Consider the following 21,167-nt stretch of genomic DNA (forward strand, 5'->3'; position numbering starts at 1 on the left):
CGCGGCTGACTTCGGACAGAGCATGTGTCAGACGCGGACATGCTGACTGCGCACGTTCGCGGCTAACCAAATTACATCCGGCTGACACAGACACAAATATGTGTCAGTCTCAAATAGGCGTTATATCTTGGCTTAACACAGCTTCACGCCAAAAAGAAAAGGCAAAAGTTTATGCAGAACCCATTCAATCCAAGAATTTATACTTTTTTAGTACAGGAGACTTTGATCCGCATTTAAAAAAAAAAAAAAACTTGTTTCCTGTATCTGGGGAGAAAGCAACATGGTGTAGTTTTAAAAGAAAAAATTAAATTGAAGAATCACTAGCCAAAAATTTTGGGGGGGGGGGGGTGGGAGAAGAATTTTATTAGAGGAATTTAACTTTATTAAGAGCAAGACCCTTTAAAGAAATTGTCATGTAACGCTTATAATACAGGGTTTCTTGTGGGCAGAAGCTAATTTTTGCTTCGCTTTAGAATCAATGGAGAACTACATGCAAAATAAACAAATAAGAAAAGAACTCATTTATACAAAAGAAGAAATAATCCCAAAGACCAAAAACTTTTTCAATTCAAGAGAACTTTGCTGCTAATGTTTATCCTTCCTAATGGTGCTCCACTTAGTTTGGCAAAAAGCAGATTGGTGTAGGATTAAAATCAGTCAAATCAGACCCTGCCTTTTTTTTATTCACTGTTAAAATGCTTGGCTTATTTAGGCACAAATTAAGTTCGTTATGGGAGTACAATAAATTAAGGACTTCACAGCAGAAACATCAGAAGCAAAGACCGGATGTAATTTGGTCAGCCGCGGACGTGCCCAATCAGCACGTCCGCTCTGACACCTGCTGCTCTCTGAATTTTTTGCAGTCAAGTTTCTGGTGGAATTTTTAATTATGCGGACGTGCCCAGTCAGCACGGCCGCTATAGAATGAGAAACACCCCTGTCAGAGGTACATTTGACAGATTATTTTTTTTTAACATATAATCTAAGAAATTAGTCGAAGTGGACACTATATAAATTCCGATATAAATATGTTGGATGGGCTAATTTTTGTAAAAACTTTATTACTTGATTTATAAATATATTTTTATTTTTTAATTACTTTTTTAATCTCACGCACAGCATATTACAAAATAATATTACAATATTATTCAAAGAAGATCTAAATAATCATCTATCCAAAAACACTCCAGTATGGATTTATAGACCCTTTATTAGAAAAAAATGTGGATAGATGTTTGATGAGGTTAAAAAATATACAATGAGTAGATTTTTTAATCTTTAAATACCCAGTGATATTCTTTTTCTACAGAAAGAAAAAGAGCAAGCAACATCTAGTGTTTGTGTTTAGGTAATTAACGACCCAAGTACTCAAGCGTTGATCAATTATGGAGTTGAACACACTAACAGTCCTTGATCAAATGTCGAGTTGAACGCTCTAAATTGCAGGTAACGTATTACTATCAGCATAAAAATTTCATCAAAATTCTATATCACAACTTGATTTTCACGACCACCGTATTCAATCATGCTTTGATTTCTCAAAGAATGTAATGTTATTCTGATGTTTAAACATCCAAAGAACTTTTAAAGATTGCCTATACGACCTACAATAAAAATGTTCACAGTTATAATTATCCTCCCTCTTTACATTTAAATTTATATTATTCAGATAAGTCCTTAAAAAAAACTAAAAAATGAGACCATATAACAAGTTCTAAGATCACACTTTTGACAATCAACACTTTTGTGCGAAATTCTTGTTGTAATCATGGCTCATGACTTCGTTTAACTTAGGATTGGCAAATGATTTGAGCAGCTCACTTATTCGTTCAATCAAATTTCGATTCGAGATCGACCTATTCAAATCTAATTGGTGAATCAAATTCATCTGTGTTGGTATTTCAGTCGCAAGCTCGTCAAATTTTTCAATTTCCATACTCATATATATATAATTTTCATAATTATAAAATTATCCAAAAATTCATATTTTTAGATCAAATTACATCTTTTACCACTCAAAATCGAATAGTTCATTTTCAAGCTTGATCTCAACTTTCTTTTCGAGCCATCTCGAGCTTGAGCTCGATTTTGAAAACTATATTGGTTTGTTTGGATTGAGGATTATTTGTCAAAATTTATTTGCTTACATCATCATTACAATTTCCAACACACCTTTTTATCTTTCCAATTATTTTTTTATCTCACATACATCACATCACAAAAAGTGCTACAGTAAAAATATCTCAAATAATTTACAATCCAAACAGAGAATATATTTTATAGAGTCGAGTTCCAGTTTCAAATCTAAAGGTTCATCAAGCTTGAATTTTCATAAAAGAAAATTGAATATGAACTATGAAGCGAGATAAGAAGGACCATTTTAAATTTTTTAATTAACAAGGAACTGGAGCATATATATGAAAGTTGCTTTGCAATAAAAGGGGGGGAGAAAAACAAGGCATAGGAGCAAATATTGGCTAAAGTCGTAAGAAAGTGGTGCGCTGATGCGAGCATCGCTCTATGCCCATAGCTGAGGGGCCTAAGACGGAGGAACTCATTAACATAAGGCGGCCTTTTTGGGGCATTTGGAGAAATCACGCCTTCGATACAGTCCTCATGGATGTTTATTACTGTGGCATTTGCGTAATAAAAGGGAATCTTAAGGGCATATCTCAAACCTTCCGATATTTCAATACCATATTGCGTGTCAGACTTTGCTAGCTCCCTCTCCCTCCCCAGCCCCGAGTCCCAATTTCCCACAATAAAACACCCTATCCACGTCCTTCTCGAAAACAAACACACTCTCCATTGATCTCCACCGTCCATTTTCCTCCACGTCATCGATCCTAAACTCACAAATCCAACGGCCACAATCCACCTAGTGACTCATCACCGATAACCCCAGAGTCAGCTTAACCCAACCCTAGTCCCCTCCCCTGACTCGGACTTCGACTCACCTTCCCTCTATCATCTAAAGCGCCTCATAGCAGCAGGAAGCCTCCATATTTTTTTGCCCCTTTGCAAAGTGCACCTCCATAATTAGGGTTTTACTCTTTTTCTCCACAGCAAATCTTTCTCAATCTTGGGGTCTGCCTTTTTTCCAATATATTATCGAATCATATGTACAGGGAATTGGGGAGTTTATTTAATGGATGAGATCTGGGAGAGAGCGGTGGAAACAGCGTTAGACGGCCAAACCGACGTCGCTTCTGTCCGAACGTTAACCCTCGACGGAGCCGTCAAGTGTGTTCACGGCCGTTTACCTCCTCCGTCCCTGTTCGAGAAGTTTCATAGCCTTCAGCACCTTTCCATTGCCAACATCGGCGTTTCCTCTCTAGAACAGTTCCCTAGGCTTCAGAATCTCCAGAAATTAATCCTCTCCGACAATCGTATCGCCGGGGGCCTCGAGTTTCTCGTCGAAGCTGGTCTAGACTCGCTTAGGGATCTGGATTTATCTAATAACCGGATTCAGGATATCAATGATCTCAGGCCTCTAGCGGAGCTCCGCCTTGTTTCCTTGGATCTTTATGAGTGTCCTGTGACCAGGGTTAAGGATTACCGATCTCAAGTTTTCGGGTTGATTAAGTCGTTGAAGTATTTGGATAAGATGGATGCGGAGGAAAATGAGAGACCTGAGTCGGATGATGAGGAGGAGGACGAAGAGGACGACGAGGATGATCCTGGAAGTGGAGAAGTCGATGGCGAGGATAGGCCATTTAGTTTGAATAATGGGCATACAGGTGGGAGTGAAGGGATTGTTGATGTGGATGAGGATGAGGAGAGTGATGCCGATGAGGAGGAGACGGAGACTTCCAGAGGGGCTAATGGGGTCAGCCGAGCTTTTCACCATCAGGCAAATGGGTTTCGGGTTGAGGGGGTGGATGGGGAGGACGATGAGGATGATGATGGAGAGGGGGAGGACGAGGAGGACAACGATTCTGTGGAGGAGATTGATGAAGAGGAGGGCGATGACGAGGATGTTGTTGAGGTTCATGAGATTGAGGATAGTGATGACGAGGAAGATGGGGTGGAAGATGATGATGATGATGAGGACGATGATGAAGAGGAGGACGAGGAAGAGGTGGACAATGATGAGGGCGATTTTGGTGAGCCAGAGAGTACTGGGAGGTTGACAAGCACAGAAGGAGAAATAGATGGGCACGAGCAGGGGGAAGATGATGTGGACGAAGATGATAATGGAGAGACAGGTGAGGATGAAGAGGGTATTGAGGAGGGAGGAGAATATGATGATGAAGAAGATGCTGAAGATGAGGTATAATTTATTTTTGCTCCATTTCGTCACAAGTTTTTAAGTGCAGATTTGATCCGTGGTTACTTGTGGTTATTGGGTAATCTTATTTGGTGTGTCGCATGCGCATTAATCTGTGTTCTGAGCAAATTAATGTTTAACATTATGGAGAATTGTGGTTGTTTCTGGGTATTTAATTCAATTGTGTTTTCCGGATAGTTGGTTCTGTGTATCCTAGCTAATCTGCATGCTCTCCTGAAATAGGTTGGTGTGTAGTTGTGTTTAACTTTTTTGCTATGTTTTTGCTAACGGGTCAGCATAGCCTTTTTGCTTCACTTTGCCTGTTATTTAATAAGGTTTAGAAAGAGTTGATATTAGGCATGCGAGTATGCGACTTTGCATGACCAATCTGATGAATAACGGTTTCTTAGTATTAACCTGCAGAAAATTGGGACAATACCTAGTCATAGTGTATTTGATGGTTAGGTGCTTGATGGATTGAATTTGGTGTTTTTCAGTGCGTTGCATATGATAAATTGGCTGGCTAGATGTGTGATATACCAAGGAAATATTTGCTGATATTGGTGTCTTGTATTAACATGCAGAAAATTGTAAACAACACTTAGTTGTAACTTTTTTCCATGCTAAGGGCTTCATTTTGTTGTGGAGATTAGTGCTTTTTTTGAAGATAAAACGAAAGGAACACTGTTGTTTGAATATGTCGAGGTACTTGCTAGTATGGATTCGGTGTTATCTGATATTGAGTGTTCCTTCTAGTGTACTTGGTCAAAGTTTACAAGATTCGATTAACATGTAAATTCATGTTTTTATTGTATCAATTAATCGGTCATTTTAACCTGCAAAGTTTCTTGCATCTCCTGAAAATCTGCTGCTGAATGTGTTACATCTGGGGAATTTGTACAGTTCACTTGTGTCATGGTGCATGCTCAAATCTGCTTTTTGCCCACCCCCTCCCTCCTAATTTTGGGGCAGAATCTCCCTGCTGCATAAGGAACACTATGGGTGTGTTTGGATAGCAATTATTTGGCTTAAAAATTATTTGCTTACATCACAAATACATTTTCAACGTGCATTTATATGTTCCCAACAACTTTTTTATGTTACATACATCACATCACAAAAAGTGCTACACTAATTATTGTGAACGATGTTATTAATTTTTTGTTCTTATTCAGCTTTAATTAACTATTTCAGTGATGCTTATTTCACTGGATGTTGTAAAAATATTTTCTGAACCAATTGCCGGAGAGTAATCTTCTTACACTTCTTTGATAGTATGGTGTGAACTGTGAATATGAAGAGGTTTTTTTTGGTGTCATCCGTTGTTTTTAGGCTTGGTGTTGAGCTTCCAGTGGTCTGGCTAGGTTGGTTTGTGATGTCAATTGTTTCAGATTTGGAATGCTTTGAGTTGGAGTCACAGGGTTGTAGTTAGTACGTGCTGTGCAATTTTTTCCCATTCCAATTTTATGTGCCTTGAAAAAAAATGGTTTTTGTTTACATTTGACATGAAAATTGTGATTATGCTTGGTAATTTGTAAATTTATGGGTTTAATTTTGCAGGAAGAAGACTATGGAGCCGGTTATCTGGTTCAACCAGTTGGACAGGTTGAAGTTGATGGTGGAGCCGGTGATTTGGAGCCAATAAACGAAGATGAGGATCCCGAGCTGGAGGAAGAGGTTGAAGACGAGGAGGATGATGAAGACGGTGAAGTCCAAGAGATGCCTCCATCAACAACTTCTCATAAGAGGAAGAGAGATGATGATAATGACGATGGAGGAGGTGGTGATGAGGATGATGATGACGTGGTGGAGTATAGCAAGTCATCAAAGCACCGTTAGTAATGGTGATGGAGTGAGAGAGAGTGGTATATTATGGTTGGTTTTAGCAGGAATGGGTGGGAAGTTGGAAGTTAGAATGGTTTTGCAGACTGGTAGTTTTAAACTGTTGGGTTATGTTCCTTGAGACAAATCTTTTGGAGGGAAAATTGTGTGATGGATGATGATGGTATATTATGTTCAAAAGGTCGTTAGTAGATCGTTCCCTCCGCTTTGCTTCTTTGACATAGCCGTTGCCTGCCTGATAGTAAAATTCAAATGGAAGTTATGAGCGAGTTGAACCCGTTTATAAACTCAGTTTGGGAATATTTTTTTTGTTTTTAGTCTTTAGCTTTTAGAGGTTGGGTTGTGACTTGTGAAGTTGGGATGGGGGGTGGAGGGCTGGGGAACTTGTGAATTTGGAGGGAAAGTGAAGAAATGAATGCCAGATTTGAAGTTTCCCCTTTGTTAATATGCTACTGCTACTAGTATATAAAATGAAGTGCTTCAATTTCTTTAATTTTTTTTTAAAAAGGCATCCTGTGGGTTTTTTATGGGCTGGGGTGGGGGTTGGAGGGTGGAATTTTAAATTGGGGGCTGTAATTTAAACTTTGTTGATGGCGGGTTTTGCGAATCTGGGGGGATGTAGGCAGTCAAATTGGGAAGTAAAGAACGATTTTTGTGTTTTGGGTGTTGGGGGGGTTTTAATCACGTGCATCATCAGCTGCTTTAATCAGTCCAGTCTGGGATGAGTCGTACTCCTATGGGCAGGTGGTGTGCTTTTGTAGTTGTATTTTGGAATAGTCAGATGGCAGCATCACATCAATATCATCATGTTGTATTATGCCTTCGGTCGGTGTCAGTGGTTCATCCATGCTGGTGCGGGTGCTGGTGCTGGTGCTGGTGCATCTTCTTGACTTGGGGTCGGACCGTACGGAATAAAACGCTTCACAGTTAGCCTTAGCCTGCCCTCCGCGCCTTGGTCCTAATAATTGTGCTCGTTAAGCAGCAGCACAGAAATGTGCAGCAGGCTGCAGCTGTCCGCACCGAGTTCCCCGGGGGTTTGGTTTTTTGGGGTTGGCCGGGGGTGGGGGGAGGTTCATGGGTCAATGGAGTCATGCGGCTCTTGTCAGTAGTCCTCTTCATATTTTTGGACCAAACGCCTGGGAATTTCTCTCTATTATTTTATAAAAGAAAAGAAAAAAAAATGATGATACATGCTATAGCATCGAACGGTTGGGATTGGGCGGGTAATGATGATGATGACCGGGTTCCGGTGCAGAATTGGGCAAATGAAATGGATTGGTAGAGGTCAGTACGCAAAAGAAAAAATCACATACTACTAGTTAACCAGTAAGTAGTACGTGGTATTCTTTGGACCATACTAATGCGGTCCCCGCCCTTCTTATTATTATCTTAATACTACTGTAATGGTACCACGAAACTGATCTGCTTCCATTTCTATCTCTACAGCTCAGCTGATTCCCTTGGATGACAGACCAACCCATCTCTATCTCTGACATCTTCCACGGAGTACTGGATTGATTACCCCACACTCAAACGCCTCTCCGTCCTCTCTGGTTATCAATATGGGCCAAAATCAAATCGGGGCGGGATTCAGAACATTCGGGTTAGCAAGTATGAACACCTCCTCCCCCGGATCATTCAACTGCGCTCGCTATTCCAGGAGTAGTCGTACCTTGGTGGACCTTTTCTGTCTGTTCTGGGCCAGGCTTTTTAAGTTAGTTCGCTGGGAAGATAAGATGCTCAGCCACCCACAGGCCCAGCCCGCCATGCAAGCATGGATATGGTTGACCTGTTTCTCTGTCTATTGCATTTACTATATTTTTTTGTTTTTTTTTATTTTGGGGGGTCCCAATTAGCTGGCGCTAGACAGACGCTGTAGTAAAGTTGGTGAAAGAAATCTGCAATTAATTGTCAATTGTTTTAGTCTAGATGTGCTGTGTTCTTAAATATTTGTACTGCTGCTGCTGTTGTTTTGCTGTATAGCATCTTCTTCTTGTAATTGTAAATGTTTTTTTTTTTGGTGAGGAAGCTGTCACAAAATGTTTGAGATAAACTACAAACTAAAGAAATTAAAATCCGGGTGCATGCAGACATACGTGGATCCAAGATTTCGTGATTTAGTAACTTTTTATTTATTTATTGAGCGAATTGCGCGAAATGTCACTAAACTATTTCAAAGTGCCGGTTCTGGTCACTAAATTTTTTTATTAGCGCGAAATGTCACTGAACTAGTAAATCTGTACCGTTTTAGTCACTCCGTGTATTTGTGCCGTCAGGAGAGACGGAAATCAACTTTTTGAGGGGCAAATTCGTCTACACAGTCTTTTCCTTGAAACTCTCTACCAAATCACTCTCAAATGTCAGACAACTCGTAAGTTCAATTAAGAAGTGCAAACCCTTATCCTGTAATAGATTTCTTCTGCAAATATGGAGTAGGAGGGACAATATACGAAGTTGCAATTTGCTGGGAATGTGCTGAAGCTTCAGGAGAGGAAAAGGCAAGGAAACAACTCCGGGTGGGACCTACAGAAAATAGACGCCACGGAGGCATTTCGGGCAGCTATGGGGATGACGTCAGATTCCGGCAAGAGGGCGTCGGATATTTGGGAAAAAATGGTGGTGGAACCAAGCGCGAAGATTGTGAAGCGGTTCTTGATGGAGTAGGTTTTCCAGCTGTTTCCAGCTCTCAAGCCTCAACAATCTCTCTCTTGTTTGTTAAGCACCATATGTTCTGCATCTTCTTCTTCTTCTTCTTCTTTTTTTTTTTTTTTTGGGTTTTCAATTTTACATTTCTTTTTTCCCTTTTTCCTTTTTTTTTTTGGTGTAAAAGCTTTTTTTTTCTTTCTTTTTTAAATTGGATGGAGTTAATTTCAGAATTTGGCGGCCAATTTTGGCGGAATATTCAGGACGCCTTCTGACAAAAAGTGTGCTGGGCTCTGACGGTTGAGGTGGAATTGGCGGTTGTGGCGGTGACGGTGGAGTGGTGTAGCTTTGGCCGTTGTTGCAGATATTAGGCCTAACTTTATAAATACAGAAATTCTGAACAAATTCTCCTCCTATCTTTTTTTTTTGTTTTTTGTCTTTTATTTTGTTTGTACAAACAAATGTGGGGTGGACAATCCAAATGGGCAGTGCTATTGGCACCATATCCGCGAAATGGGGTGACTTTTGAAAATTAACAAAATCCCTTAAGATACTGTATATTTCTTACCGTATATTTCTTACCAATTGTAATATTTCTTACCGTATAATGTGTACGGATCAATGAATTCATCCCTTTGCCTTTTCACCCATTTCCCTGCCATCGATGACCGATTCTTCACAGCTAATCTTCGTCTTTTGCCGGTTCTTTGAGTCTTGTCACTGATTACTGTGAGAAGAATAGATCAATTTTGATACTTTTCACTGTCATTGTCCACATTCCCGAAAATTTTACCAACATTCCAAAGCCCCACAGTTAAACCTTTCACTTAACTCTTCCCACTAAGGCTGTGCAGACGAATTTGCCCCTCAAAAAGTTGATTTCCGTCTCTCCTGACGGCACAAATACACGGAGTGACCAAAACGGTACAGATTTACTAGTTCAGTGATATTTCGCGCTAATAAAAAAGTTTAATGACCAGAACCGGTACTTTGAAATAGTTTAGTGACATTTCGCGCAATTCGCTCTCATTTATTTTTGCCATGCTTGGAAATTTATCCTTTATTTGGAGCGTTGAACTTGAAATGTGCACTTAATTTAACTTGTTAAAAGGTCGCAAGAGGGAGTTCCTTTGATGTTCTAATTCTAATGCTTAGGATTCATGTGTAAGGATTTTTATTTTATTATTATTATTATTAATTTTTTTTGTTGAGGGAGATTAATACCTTTGGATCAATCGATTCCAATCAAGCAAATGGATAAGATTCATATACTCTAGCAACCCTTCAACAAACAAAGGAAGTCCGCACTATAGCCTCCTACTAGTTCCCTAGCTTGGCTCCATAGTTGTTTTCCATCAACCATGCAAGCTTCAAAGATGTTGCTCTTGTTCTCCACATCTCCACCTCACTTGCGGCACCACCGGTATAATTGCTCCACTGCCCGCCGCCCAAATGGGTGTTCTCTGCCTCTTAAAGTACAAGCCATGGCAGAGGAGCAAACCGAAAGCGGGAACGGAATCATAGACAAAGCAGCCATTGCTGGGGGATTGATCTCTACACCAGTAATTGCGTGGTCACTGTACACCCTCAAGACCACCGGCTGCGGCCTCCCACCGGGACCGGGGGGATCCATAGGCGCCCTGGAAGGCGTGAGCTACCTAGCTGTGGTGGGGATTGTGGTTTGGTCGGCATATACCAAAGCCAAAACGGGCTCGGGGCTTCCAAACGGGCCTTTTGGGTTGCTGGGAGCTGTTGAAGGCTTGTCGTACTTGTCTCTTCTTGCAATTATAGTTGTTTTTGGCCTGCAATTCGCCGAGAAGGGTTCCCTTCCCGGGCCACTGCCTAGTGATCAGTGCTTTGGTTGAGTGTTTTTCTCAACAATCTTTTCTGCTTTCTTAATTTTTCTTCGTTTATAACTTTTTTCTGTTGTTTGTAAAATATTGGCAATTAATGTCTTATCACCTTCCATCTTCATCGAAGCTCCGGTTTAGACATTCTTCTTCTCTCATGGAGTTCGTGAGCTCAAGAAGAACGCATGCTTTCCGGATACGGTTATGTTAGGATTTTAGCGGCATCTAATTTTCAACTAGAAAGCACCTTAACAAGTAAAAACGATATATTTCCCCACTGATGCTTGTGCTTGCAATGTGAATAAAAATAATGTATGTATTATTACCTCTGTGTTTGCTGATATTGGTCCGTTTGAATTGCCCTTTTTTTTGGCCAAAAAATTAAAAAAAAAAAATCGCTTGAGTCATAAACACTTTCTATATCATCTTTCTATTTTTTCTAATTACTTTTATATTTTACACATATCACAACACAAAAAATCACAAAAATATTATTCCAAAAAATAGGTTGCGCACTTAAATATTTTATTTTGAGTCAAAGTTTGAAATCTAACTTAATTGAGCTAGATTGACCCATAAAGATAGGTTGTGAGCTTAAATACTTAAGTTGGAGCCACAGCCCTATTTGGAGTGTGAAATTTTGAAAAAAAAAAATTTATACTTTTTTTTAATAAATTTTTTTATTTTACGTACATCAAAAACAGACCTAGTACTTAAGAGTGGCAATGGGGCGCCCACCCCCCGCCCTGCCTCGCTTCCCCCGCGGGGGCACCGTGGGGATAAAAAAATTTTGTTATATAATTTCATTATAATTAAATTTTAGCAAATAATCAGGTACTAAAATATCGACACATCACCAAGTTATTATTTATTGTAATTTCACAATTGAAATTCATAAAAATAATAAAATAAAATCTATTTGAATACAATCCAATATGATAAAACAAATATAACTAAAATAATCAAGTTTTTACTTTTGATATAAATACAATCACTAAATTATTATTGTATTTTTTTTTTAAAAAAAGTGTTATTGTGTTAAGTGTAGTTAGGAATTTAATATAAATGTATTAATAAATTTAGTATAAATAATTAATAATTTTTATTAGTAAACATGTATAATTAGTAATATAATTGATAATATCAATTATATTATATATACTAATATATATTAAATTATACATATAACTAATAATATCATTATTATAAATTTATAACTAATTAAATTAAATATTATATATTTATGTACATATATATATCTTTATTATTATTTTTAAACGGGTTGCCGGGTGGGGGATGGAGCGGGGGAGTACACCCCCACCTCGTTTCTAAATGAGGGGAAAAATTGCCCTCCCCCGCCGGCATCTACCCCCATTGCCATCCTTACTAGTACTCGACCTCCACTTCATTCTTTCCTCTACTTTTACACCCTCAGGATAGGCTTACCAGTCTCAATAGCCGTCAGATACTTCACTTAATTTATTATTTTAATGCACAAACTCGTACTATTTTGTGTTCGTTATCTTTTCACTTCTTTTAGAGATTTAGCAAATCCACTAACTCTAGAGTAGTTGGCCACTAAAGAGAACCGGTAGAAGATTCGGTAGCTACCACGGCCCTTGCTTCTTTGGGTGGAACTACTCGGTTGAGGAGTTAGTCGGAATGCTGCCAAGATATTAGTATTTTTGGTTTGTGTTCAGGAGTATAATAAGTCAATTTGTACTTTTTATCACCAGCTTTGAATCCAACACTTCTTTAATCTCTGTTTGTGGTGACATAAATCCCTCCCTACAACTCATGAATTAAGAATTCTCATGACAACAAGGTCTATTGGCTCTCCTTGGGTGTAGGCCTGCATTCTTCTCCAGGATTTTCTGAAAAAATTCATCAGTGGGTGTAAAGGCACTCGTCTGGTCTCGTAGCGATTTAGTTCATTTTGAGTTCCCTTTGAATCCACCCCTTCCCCTTAGTATAGAGTAGGTGTAGAATCTATTGTGCCGACAATTTTTTTTTTTTTTTTTTAGAGATTTAGCTCTCTCTCTCTCTCTCCAATCCATCTAATCCTGTAATTTCTATTTCATTTTCTTTGTTGCAACTAAATTGAAAGTTTCGGGGAAATTCAGGCCAATATAATGCATTAATTTTTGGATAAATCCTTTTTAAGGGGAGAAAAATTTAAAAGAAGAAACAAAGAAAGGCCAAAAAAGGCACCCAAATTTTTCGCATTAATCTGCCCCCAATGACTCACTTTATTGGGTACTATATTGAAACGAAATTTTGGAAAATCAGAACAACCAACGAAAATAAATAGTCAACCCCTCGTCCACCTTAAAGCTTAAACTCCTATTACTTTTCAACTTACGCTGCAAATTTCGATACTCCAAATCTCGATCAACCTCCTCCTCACTTCTCCTTGGATCCCACCAGATTCCTCTGGGTAAGTCATTATCCTTCTCTTCACTCTTAGTTTTCATTTACTTCTTTAGCAATTGCGCCTCCCTGATTAATCATGGTCACTCAACCTTGTTGTTCAAAAATTGAAGTTTCGATACTGAATTGTGACTTTTGGGGTTTCGTCAAAACGGATTAACATACCCTCTTTTTTTTTGTATTTTTTTTAAGCCCCCTGCCCCGGCCCCGGGGGTGGGGTGTGGTGGGTGGATTAACATACGCTTTTGATATATGGTGGTGTGAATGCTCTTTGTTCTTTTTGCTTTTTCCCCATTTTTTTTTTAATTTATTTTTTGGTGTTTGTTTTGGGTTTTGTTGTTTCTTGGGGGGGGGGGGGGCTTGGGAGGTTTATTTGTGAAACTAAAACTATAACATGAGTTTAAACTTTTGTATTTGATTGATTTTGATTCGCTGAGAAAAGTAAAGGAAAGAATAACATGAGGCTATGAGAACTTATGCAAATCTGTTCTGAATTTCCAGAGTCATGCAATCCTTCTAGTGTTTCTTATTTCTGTTTGATTAGTTTCGACGAATTCTGAACAACTTGCTTAACAGCAACTAGACTAATGACCTGAGAAGTTGAGCTGAGGCTTGCACCTGTGTGTGGTATGGTCTGTGAAACTAAGTTTTCTTGTGATGGAATTGTTGCATGATTTCTTCATCGTAATTTTATTGCAGCAATCAGCAATGGGTCTGAGCATATTTTCTTTTCTTAAGGTTTCCTAAATTGCAACAAGTTGTAAGGAGATCTCTGCTTTTGTGGTCGTTATGGAGTCACTTATTATATGAATCTTTTAAGGTGATTGATGTTTTGCTAGTAGAACATCCTATTCCACAACAAGGTGTTAGCACACGCGATTGAGCGATGGCTTAATTAATGGATTTATTCTTCACTGAAAATTAAAAAGCTTAGTCATGTAGGGAACGAGATATTGTGGTGTAATAGTCAATCTATTTTGCCTAGTTATGACATGCGAGGGGTGTTATGGCCAGTTTACCCAAGTGTGAGCCTTTTTGATCAGCTATACTTAAGTTTTATGTGTGATTTAAGTTTGAGTAACCTAAATAAGTTGATCAACAGAAAATGGATCGTGGAAAGAGGCCTGGTAAGTATGTTGGTGCGACGAACCATAAGATCTACATGGACCTCAAGGATATCATCAGAGAACATGCGCTACAATATCTTCCTGCTAAGTCACTTTTCAGGTTCCAGAGTGTTTGCAGGGACTGGAAGCTCCAGATTTCATCTCCATTTTTTGCCCACAATCAGTCCCATTCTTTTCGCTCCATTTTGGGTCTTTTTGGTCAGACTCCTGGAGAACCACCGTCATTCCTCTCTTTTGATGCAAAATCTTGTGGTGTCCCAGACCCTCTTTTGATGTTTATCCCTGAACCTGTTGAGATCCTGTCTTCATCCAATGGGTTGCTTTGCTGCAAATCTTGCTCTGTGGAGAAGGTTTACTACATCTGCAATCCTGTTACCCAACAGTGGAAGAAACTTCCAAAATCAAATGCTCATCATGGGTCTGATCCTGCAATTGTGCTCGTCTTTGAACCATCACTGCTGAACTTTGATGCCGATTTCAAACTGATTTGTGCCTTTCCATCCAATGATTTTGATGACGCAATTGAATTTGAGATATATTCCTCGAGGGATGGTTCCTGGAAAACGTCAGGGGAAATCTGTTTTGCTTCTAAGACTCTTGTTCCAACATCTGGGATTCATGTGAAAAATGTCGTCTATTGGAATCTGAAACAAGGCGGTGTTCTTGCGTTTGATCTAATCAAGGATAGGTCACAGCTAATCCAAGGGTATTATGGTGCTAAAGGAACTCTGGGTAATGTGAACGGAAAGCTTTGTTCAGTTTCCTGGTGTGGCCGTGAACTTTATCTGCATGCATTGGCAAATGTGCATTCTAACACAATGCAAATGACGAGTCATGTTAAGATGTGGGAACAGAAACATGTAGTTCTTGAAAGTAGATTCCTTGGTGGAGATGTAGCTGATGCGAAGGTCATCTTTGCTGGTGGTGACATGCTGGTGATTCAGTGTCGGAGTAGCATCTATTTGCATAACTTGAAGACACAAGAAACTAAAGCATTGAGCATCCTAATCAAAAACCATAGTAGGTGCCTACCTTATGTGAACGGTATCGTCAACATCTGAAAGTATTACTCTTTTGAATGCTGCCATCCTCTCTGAGTTCTAGTTTTAGCTTCAAAGTTTGAGACTTGCAGTGACAAGGAATTGAGATTAATAGCTATCTGGAGTAAATTCACTACTCTAGGTGGTCTAAGACGTGTGATTAGACTTTTTTTTTTTTTGGGGTTTAATGTAGCTATTCTACTTCTTTCATGCAAACATATGCTTTGCCGTGTTTGAGACTTTTGAGTTGCTGAGTCTTCTTTTAAAACATAAGAAAACATTCAACAGAATATTTCTGGATATCTGCTTAATTTCTCCTCGACCAGTAAAGGAGTTCTCCAAAAGTTCCACCAGTTTGGGCCTGACGCCTGGTTTATGTGCCAAACACAAAGTTTTAGTTCAGGAGGGAGTGAAGTGGACTGCCAGGTTCCTAAGTTTAGCAGGGAATGAAGTGGACTGCCACTCCTGCCAGGTTCCGTGACGGATTTTAGGAACTAAAATCTGATGATGTGCTTTTTCGTGATCAAGAAAATTAGCATTTTCTCTTTTCGTTATCAGAGTTTTGGATTTTCACAATCTTTATTTTATTTAACACTGCTAAAGAATGTGGTGCGACCAAATTAAGATGGAATCTTATTACTATGCTTTAATACTAGGGGGAGTATCCATGCATCGTGCAAGTGTTTGGTGTCTGTGTTTAGAGAGGATTTTTCATTGAATAAATAATAATACATTCTAAAAATAAATAGTCATCAAATATGATAAAGTTAATAATGGTACATTTTAATTACAACACACATTTGTACATTTTATTTTATTAATACTTTTACAATTTTATCATTCTCAAAAGGCCTCTATAGATGTCAATTGAAAATCGTCCAAGAGCAAACATAAGTTGTTAAGGAATATCCTCCAACGACTAGTTATAGTAATGTGTTAATTGCACAACGTGTTAATATGTTTTTGTATTAATTGCACAACAAATTTCACATTTCAATTAAATGTATCTATAACACCATTTCAGTAATTATACCAACACATAAGTTTATATGAGTTATACTCGATGCAAAAACGGTTGCAAAATAATTTTATATTACAGAAATATTCGGATGCCTTCATAAATCAAAGTTTAAATGTACCAAAATGAGGGCAATTCGATAAATATACATAAACACATGCTGCCTTCAGTCGTAACAAACGTTTTAAAAAAAACTACACAATATTTCACATTTCCAAAAAATCCCTATCAGTACGATTGAAGTTCAAACTCCCATCTGACCGCAACTCATTCTTATATAGTATAAGGATAAGGATATTCTAGAGGAAAACGAGAAAATTTTAGAAAAATGACTTTTGGTGTTCCAATGGAAAATAACGAAAATTTAGATATTATTTGGCAATGGTGGGGAAAAAATACCAAAATGTCCATGACTTCAATTCCTATGTGATCCAAAGAATAGACAAGTGAGGCTGGAGAAATAACGGACTCGGTGTCCGAAATTACAGGTGCCTAGGAGAAAGATTTGAAGAGAGACGGAGGGATTAGATGTGTCCAAAGGAGGAGAAGGTATGAAGAGAGACGAAGAGAGAAAAATGGAGAGGAAAGCCATTGTACCCCGTTTGTAGGAGGCAAAGGTGGGACTGCTGAGGAAGCTTGCGAGCGTGCGTTTCCCTCCCTAACCTAGTAAGATGGCTAATATGCAACTTCAATAGCGTTTCTCTCTCTTTTCTTTGAGATTCCTTCCAGTTCCAAGCGTCGGCTTCAGGTCAGCTATTTTCCCTGCAATAGGAAGAATTTACCACCAACAACATTTATTTACACAAACGTCAAATGCATCTCAATCAGATAGTTACTAGTACGCAGAATGATCAATTTCATCATTTTGCAAATGAGAACGCAACAAACTAATGATGCATCGTATGATGGATGCTACATTGTGAGATAACGTAGGCAAAAAGTCTCCACAATTTTTTTTTTCATGAACTATAATATAATGGATTATGTAAATTTTGCATGTCAGAAATTGACGTGCGCGTAACTTTGTAGAAATGAATCATCATTGATCATCGACGGCTGTAGCGCTTGGACGTGTGTTTGGTTAAATGTGATGATGAAAATGTAGGTGAATGATCTGCTGTTGTTATTGTATTTCAGGTGCATTAGGTTTGTTGTGGCCAGCAGTTAGGGGAAAAGATTGAGTACATTCCGGCTGATTAGCGTTTCCAGACGTGATTATCTTCGCCGGAACTACTCATTCAATTCAAGAAGAAAGGGAACAGTCGCCTCTTTCGCCTGTTGAAATGGAAAAGAACGATGGAGGCGAATCTCCCAAGGATTCAAGCCCACCAAATCCGTCACCCGCTCCAGAAGCATCTCCACCACCACCTCCTCCTGCATCCGACGCACCGCCTCCTGGGAACTCCACCACTTCTCCACCTCCTCCACCACCTTCACAACCAAACTCCCCTGCTCCAACCTCTTCACAATCACCACCCCCACTCCCACCCAAACAAGGCTCTCCCTCGTCCTCGCCTCCCCCGCCACCACCACAGCGGAGCGGAACACCATCAGGGAACACTACATCACCTCCCAGCGGGTCCAATCCAGTTGCTCCTGCGGCCCCTGGGAGATCAACACACCCATCTCGCGGTGCCCCTGCAGCACAAAACTCCCCACCTTCTTCAGGCTCCTCTGGTAGTGACTCCTCACCATCTTCTGACTCCGGACCAATTATTGCTGGAGTAGTTGTGGCAGGAGCTGTGGCTGTTGCTTTTCTCTTGGTTTGGCTAATGTGTTCCAAGAAAAAGAAGAAACAGCCATACTATATGGATCATGGACGTCCCCCGAAAGGTCTGTCAGGTCTCCACACACATTTGTACTTCATTTTCTCACTTTCTGATATATACTGGTACTTGATTACTTTTGATTAGTACTCCACATCTGTCAAACGGGATCCTCTCTTCTGTCAACCAATACTACACGGTTCTTACTTGGATTTGCTGAGTCATAATAATGTATAGTATGACCAAAAGTTAAAAGCCTATGGAGATAGCATTTGAAGTTAATTTACATGGACCTCATAAATCTATGTTCTAGTAGATGCTAACAAGATGCAATAAATTATGAGCCTGTTTGAGGGAAAAGAAGTTAACAAAATAGAGAATTTGCGTAGTTATGATGTATTCGGGGTAAATTCACCAAGTCATTTGTTATCTGGAATGTTCAGATGCATACTATAATGGCTCCAGTCTTTGGAACAACCCGAACCCAGAGCACGTTGTTAAGGTTCCACCACCACCAGGTGGGATGGCAGGCCCCGGTGGTGGCTGGGCTGCTGCACCTCTAACACCCGACGGAAATGCAAGCAGTGAATATAGCTCAAACTTTGGGCATAATCCTGCAAGTTTACCACCTCCATCACCAGGTCTAGGTGGATTTAACAAGAGCCAGTTCGGGTACGAGGAGCTAGCTGCGGCTACTGGTGGGTTTTCTCAAGCTAATTTGCTGGGCCAAGGTGGATTTGGGTATGTACACAAAGGTGTTCTGACTGATGGAAGGGAGGTCGCTGTTAAGAGCTTGAAGTCAGGTAGTGGGCAAGGCGAGAGAGAATTTCAGGCTGAGGTCGAAATCATTAGCCGTGTCCATCATCGGCACCTTGTGTCACTTGTTGGATACTGTATTGCTGACGGACAAAGGATGTTGGTTTATGAATTTGTTACAAACAAGACCTTGGAGTTCCATCTTCATGGTAAATTTTTTCTTCCTCAAGTACCTTGTTGCTTCCAGTTTACCAACTCAACGAATACCATGTTGATTGTCAATATTTTCCAACACTTCACTTCTGTTTGCTTGATAATTTCCTCCAAAGTGTCTAAAACAAAATTTTCGGTTGAAGGAAAGGGTCAGCCGGTCATGGATTGGGCGGTTAGGCTTCGGATTGCATTAGGATCAGCAAAAGGCCTGGCTTACCTCCACGAAGATTGTGTGATATTCTTCTCCACCTTCTCTCCGCTCTCCTCCTCCTCTTTCCCCTCTCTTTCCCCTCTTCTGAATCGTATATACTGCTTCATTTATGGGTGCAGGCTATCCTAAAATTATCCACCGTGACATCAAGGCAGCCAACATTCTACTCGATGACAAGTTTGAAGCTATGGTAACAATTTAAAAGCCTTTGACAATGTACAATCTTCACAAATAGTTGCAAAATGACTTACAGCCGATGGTGTAACTTTTACCCAGGTGGCAGATTTTGGATTGGCAAAGCTCTCTTCTGATAATTATACTCATGTCTCAACTCGCGTCATGGGGACTTTCGGGTCAGTCAAACTGAACATTCGGATAATAACTTTCTTCAATTTTGGGAGAGAGAGTCTCTTTCTTGTACACATAGTCTGTTAGTCATAAAAATGCCCCCAAGCAGGGAAAAGTGCATATAAACCATTATCATGTAGCTGAATGAAATCTTCAGATGTCAGCTCGTATTACTAGAACTTTTCTGAATAAATATTTGTAAGTTGCATCCTCTTGTGATAGTTCTCTCAAGAGTGCGCTGATTTCTCAGTGTGTTAATTAGAAGTTGGTTAAAATGTATCTAGCATTTCGTTCTGAAAACATGTGATCTCGAAACTGGAGAGGAGCTTGAATGACTTTTCTAACGTGGGCACTTCCTGTTTGAGATTGCAGGTATCTGGCTCCTGAGTATGCATCGAGTGGAAAGCTAACAGAAAAATCAGATGTCTTCTCATACGGGGTCATGCTCTTAGAGCTCATAACTGGGAAGAGACCTGTTGATCCCACCAATAAATTCATGGAAGATAGTTTGGTGGACTGGGTTTGTCCTTGAATCCTCTTTGTGCAAATTCAAGTCTCTTAGGCCGTTTTACACCTGTTCTACAACCATATTTTTTTTTTTTGGGGGCTCTAGCTTGATCTCACGAACTTGATCTCTTTCACATATAACAGGCTCGACCACTACTTTCTAAGGCACTTGAAGATGGTGACTATAGTGAGATAGTTGATCCACGTTTAGAAGGAAACTATGTCGCCCATGAGATGGCTAGAATGATAGCCGCCGCTGCTGCATGTATTCGTCATTCTGCTAGAAGACGCCCAAAAATGAGCCAGGTACATCTCTAGGCATTGCTTCCGGAAAGAGTGTTAGAAAGAAAACATACTGTGAAGCTGCAGGAGCCAAGTAGACACAGTTTTTGAAGCTAAGTCCAATATCTTTTGCGTCATAAAATTGGCTCATCGCAACCTAAGTGATTGCGAGGGGGCTAATCCTTTTGGGCGAGTAATCTATAACCTAGAAAAGCTCCTCTATATAGACGATTGGCTTAAGACAGAAGTGCAATTTATGAATCCAACTGTAGATTATTCTAATTTGTTCAGGAGTGATTTCATCTTTTCTGTCTTCAGCATGAGACGCAAGAGTATATAGTATAGTTTATGTTTAATCAGTTCATGGCCTGATACATTCCTTATATGAAAACAGATTGTGCACGCCCTGGACGGAGATTCGTCACTGGAGGACTTGAACAATGGTCCAAAGCAAAATCAAAAAGGTGGCCTTGGTTCACAAGGCGCGGTCGAGTCACAGACGTATGACACTAAAATGTACAATGCTGACATGAACAGGTTCAGGAAGATGATAATGAATACCCAGGAGTATAACAGCAGCGAATTCGGTGCAACTAGTGACTATGGGCTGAATCCGTCCGCTTCAAGCAGTGACTCCAGAGAGTCTGCTGCTGAGCACCAGAAGCCGAAACCATCGACCGGCCTAACTGCTGAACACTAGAAGCTAAGCCACCTAAAAATGCTATTGCCTTTTTTTTTCTGATTATTATTGCTTGTTCCACTACAAGTTTTAATTTTTACTCCAAACCAGGGAATTCATCGAGTTCTTGTTCCAGAAAGCAGAACTAAAGATGTTTTAGTATCAAGTGAAATCTGCGCACCACC

At 39.7% G+C, this 21,167-nt stretch overlaps 4 protein-coding genes across 4 annotated transcripts; all 4 read left to right on the plus strand.

Annotated features, from left to right (window-relative positions):
• The first annotated feature begins 2,941 nt into the window (after window positions 1-2,941).
• LOC113777597 (acidic leucine-rich nuclear phosphoprotein 32-related protein) lies at window positions 2,942-6,605 on the plus strand. The gene is made up of 2 exons (XM_027322744.1): window positions 2,942-4,273; window positions 5,831-6,605. Exons 1-2 carry the CDS (start codon window positions 3,149-3,151, stop codon window positions 6,107-6,109), a joined length of 1,404 nt encoding a protein of 467 aa, XP_027178545.1. The 5' UTR covers window positions 2,942-3,148; the 3' UTR covers window positions 6,110-6,605.
• Window positions 6,606-9,969: 3,364 nt separating this feature from the next.
• LOC113778025 lies at window positions 9,970-10,734 on the plus strand. Its single transcript, XM_027323273.1, has one exon. It carries the CDS (start codon window positions 10,117-10,119, stop codon window positions 10,618-10,620), a length of 504 nt encoding a protein of 167 aa, XP_027179074.1. The 5' UTR covers window positions 9,970-10,116; the 3' UTR covers window positions 10,621-10,734.
• Window positions 10,735-12,912: 2,178 nt separating this feature from the next.
• On the plus strand, window positions 12,913-15,500 carry LOC113778356 (F-box protein At5g07610-like). The gene is made up of 2 exons (XM_027323745.1): window positions 12,913-13,042; window positions 14,138-15,500. The coding sequence occupies exon 2, from the start codon at window positions 14,141-14,143 to the stop codon at window positions 15,221-15,223; it is 1,083 nt and encodes a 360-aa protein (XP_027179546.1). The 5' UTR covers window positions 12,913-13,042; window positions 14,138-14,140; the 3' UTR covers window positions 15,224-15,500.
• Window positions 15,501-17,503: 2,003 nt separating this feature from the next.
• On the plus strand, window positions 17,504-21,003 carry LOC113777951 (proline-rich receptor-like protein kinase PERK7). Its single transcript, XM_027323188.1, has 8 exons — window positions 17,504-18,062; window positions 18,430-18,951; window positions 19,099-19,185; window positions 19,286-19,356; window positions 19,443-19,519; window positions 19,887-20,034; window positions 20,166-20,327; window positions 20,698-21,003. The coding sequence occupies exons 1-8, from the start codon at window positions 17,504-17,506 to the stop codon at window positions 21,001-21,003; spliced, it is 1,932 nt and encodes a 643-aa protein (XP_027178989.1).
• The last annotated feature ends 164 nt before the right edge of the window (window positions 21,004-21,167 follow it).

The sequence above is a fragment of the Coffea eugenioides genome, chromosome 7 (genome assembly GCF_003713205.1).
Source record: "Coffea eugenioides isolate CCC68of chromosome 7, Ceug_1.0, whole genome shotgun sequence".
In the NCBI taxonomy this organism is placed as follows: domain Eukaryota; kingdom Viridiplantae; phylum Streptophyta; class Magnoliopsida; order Gentianales; family Rubiaceae; genus Coffea; species Coffea eugenioides.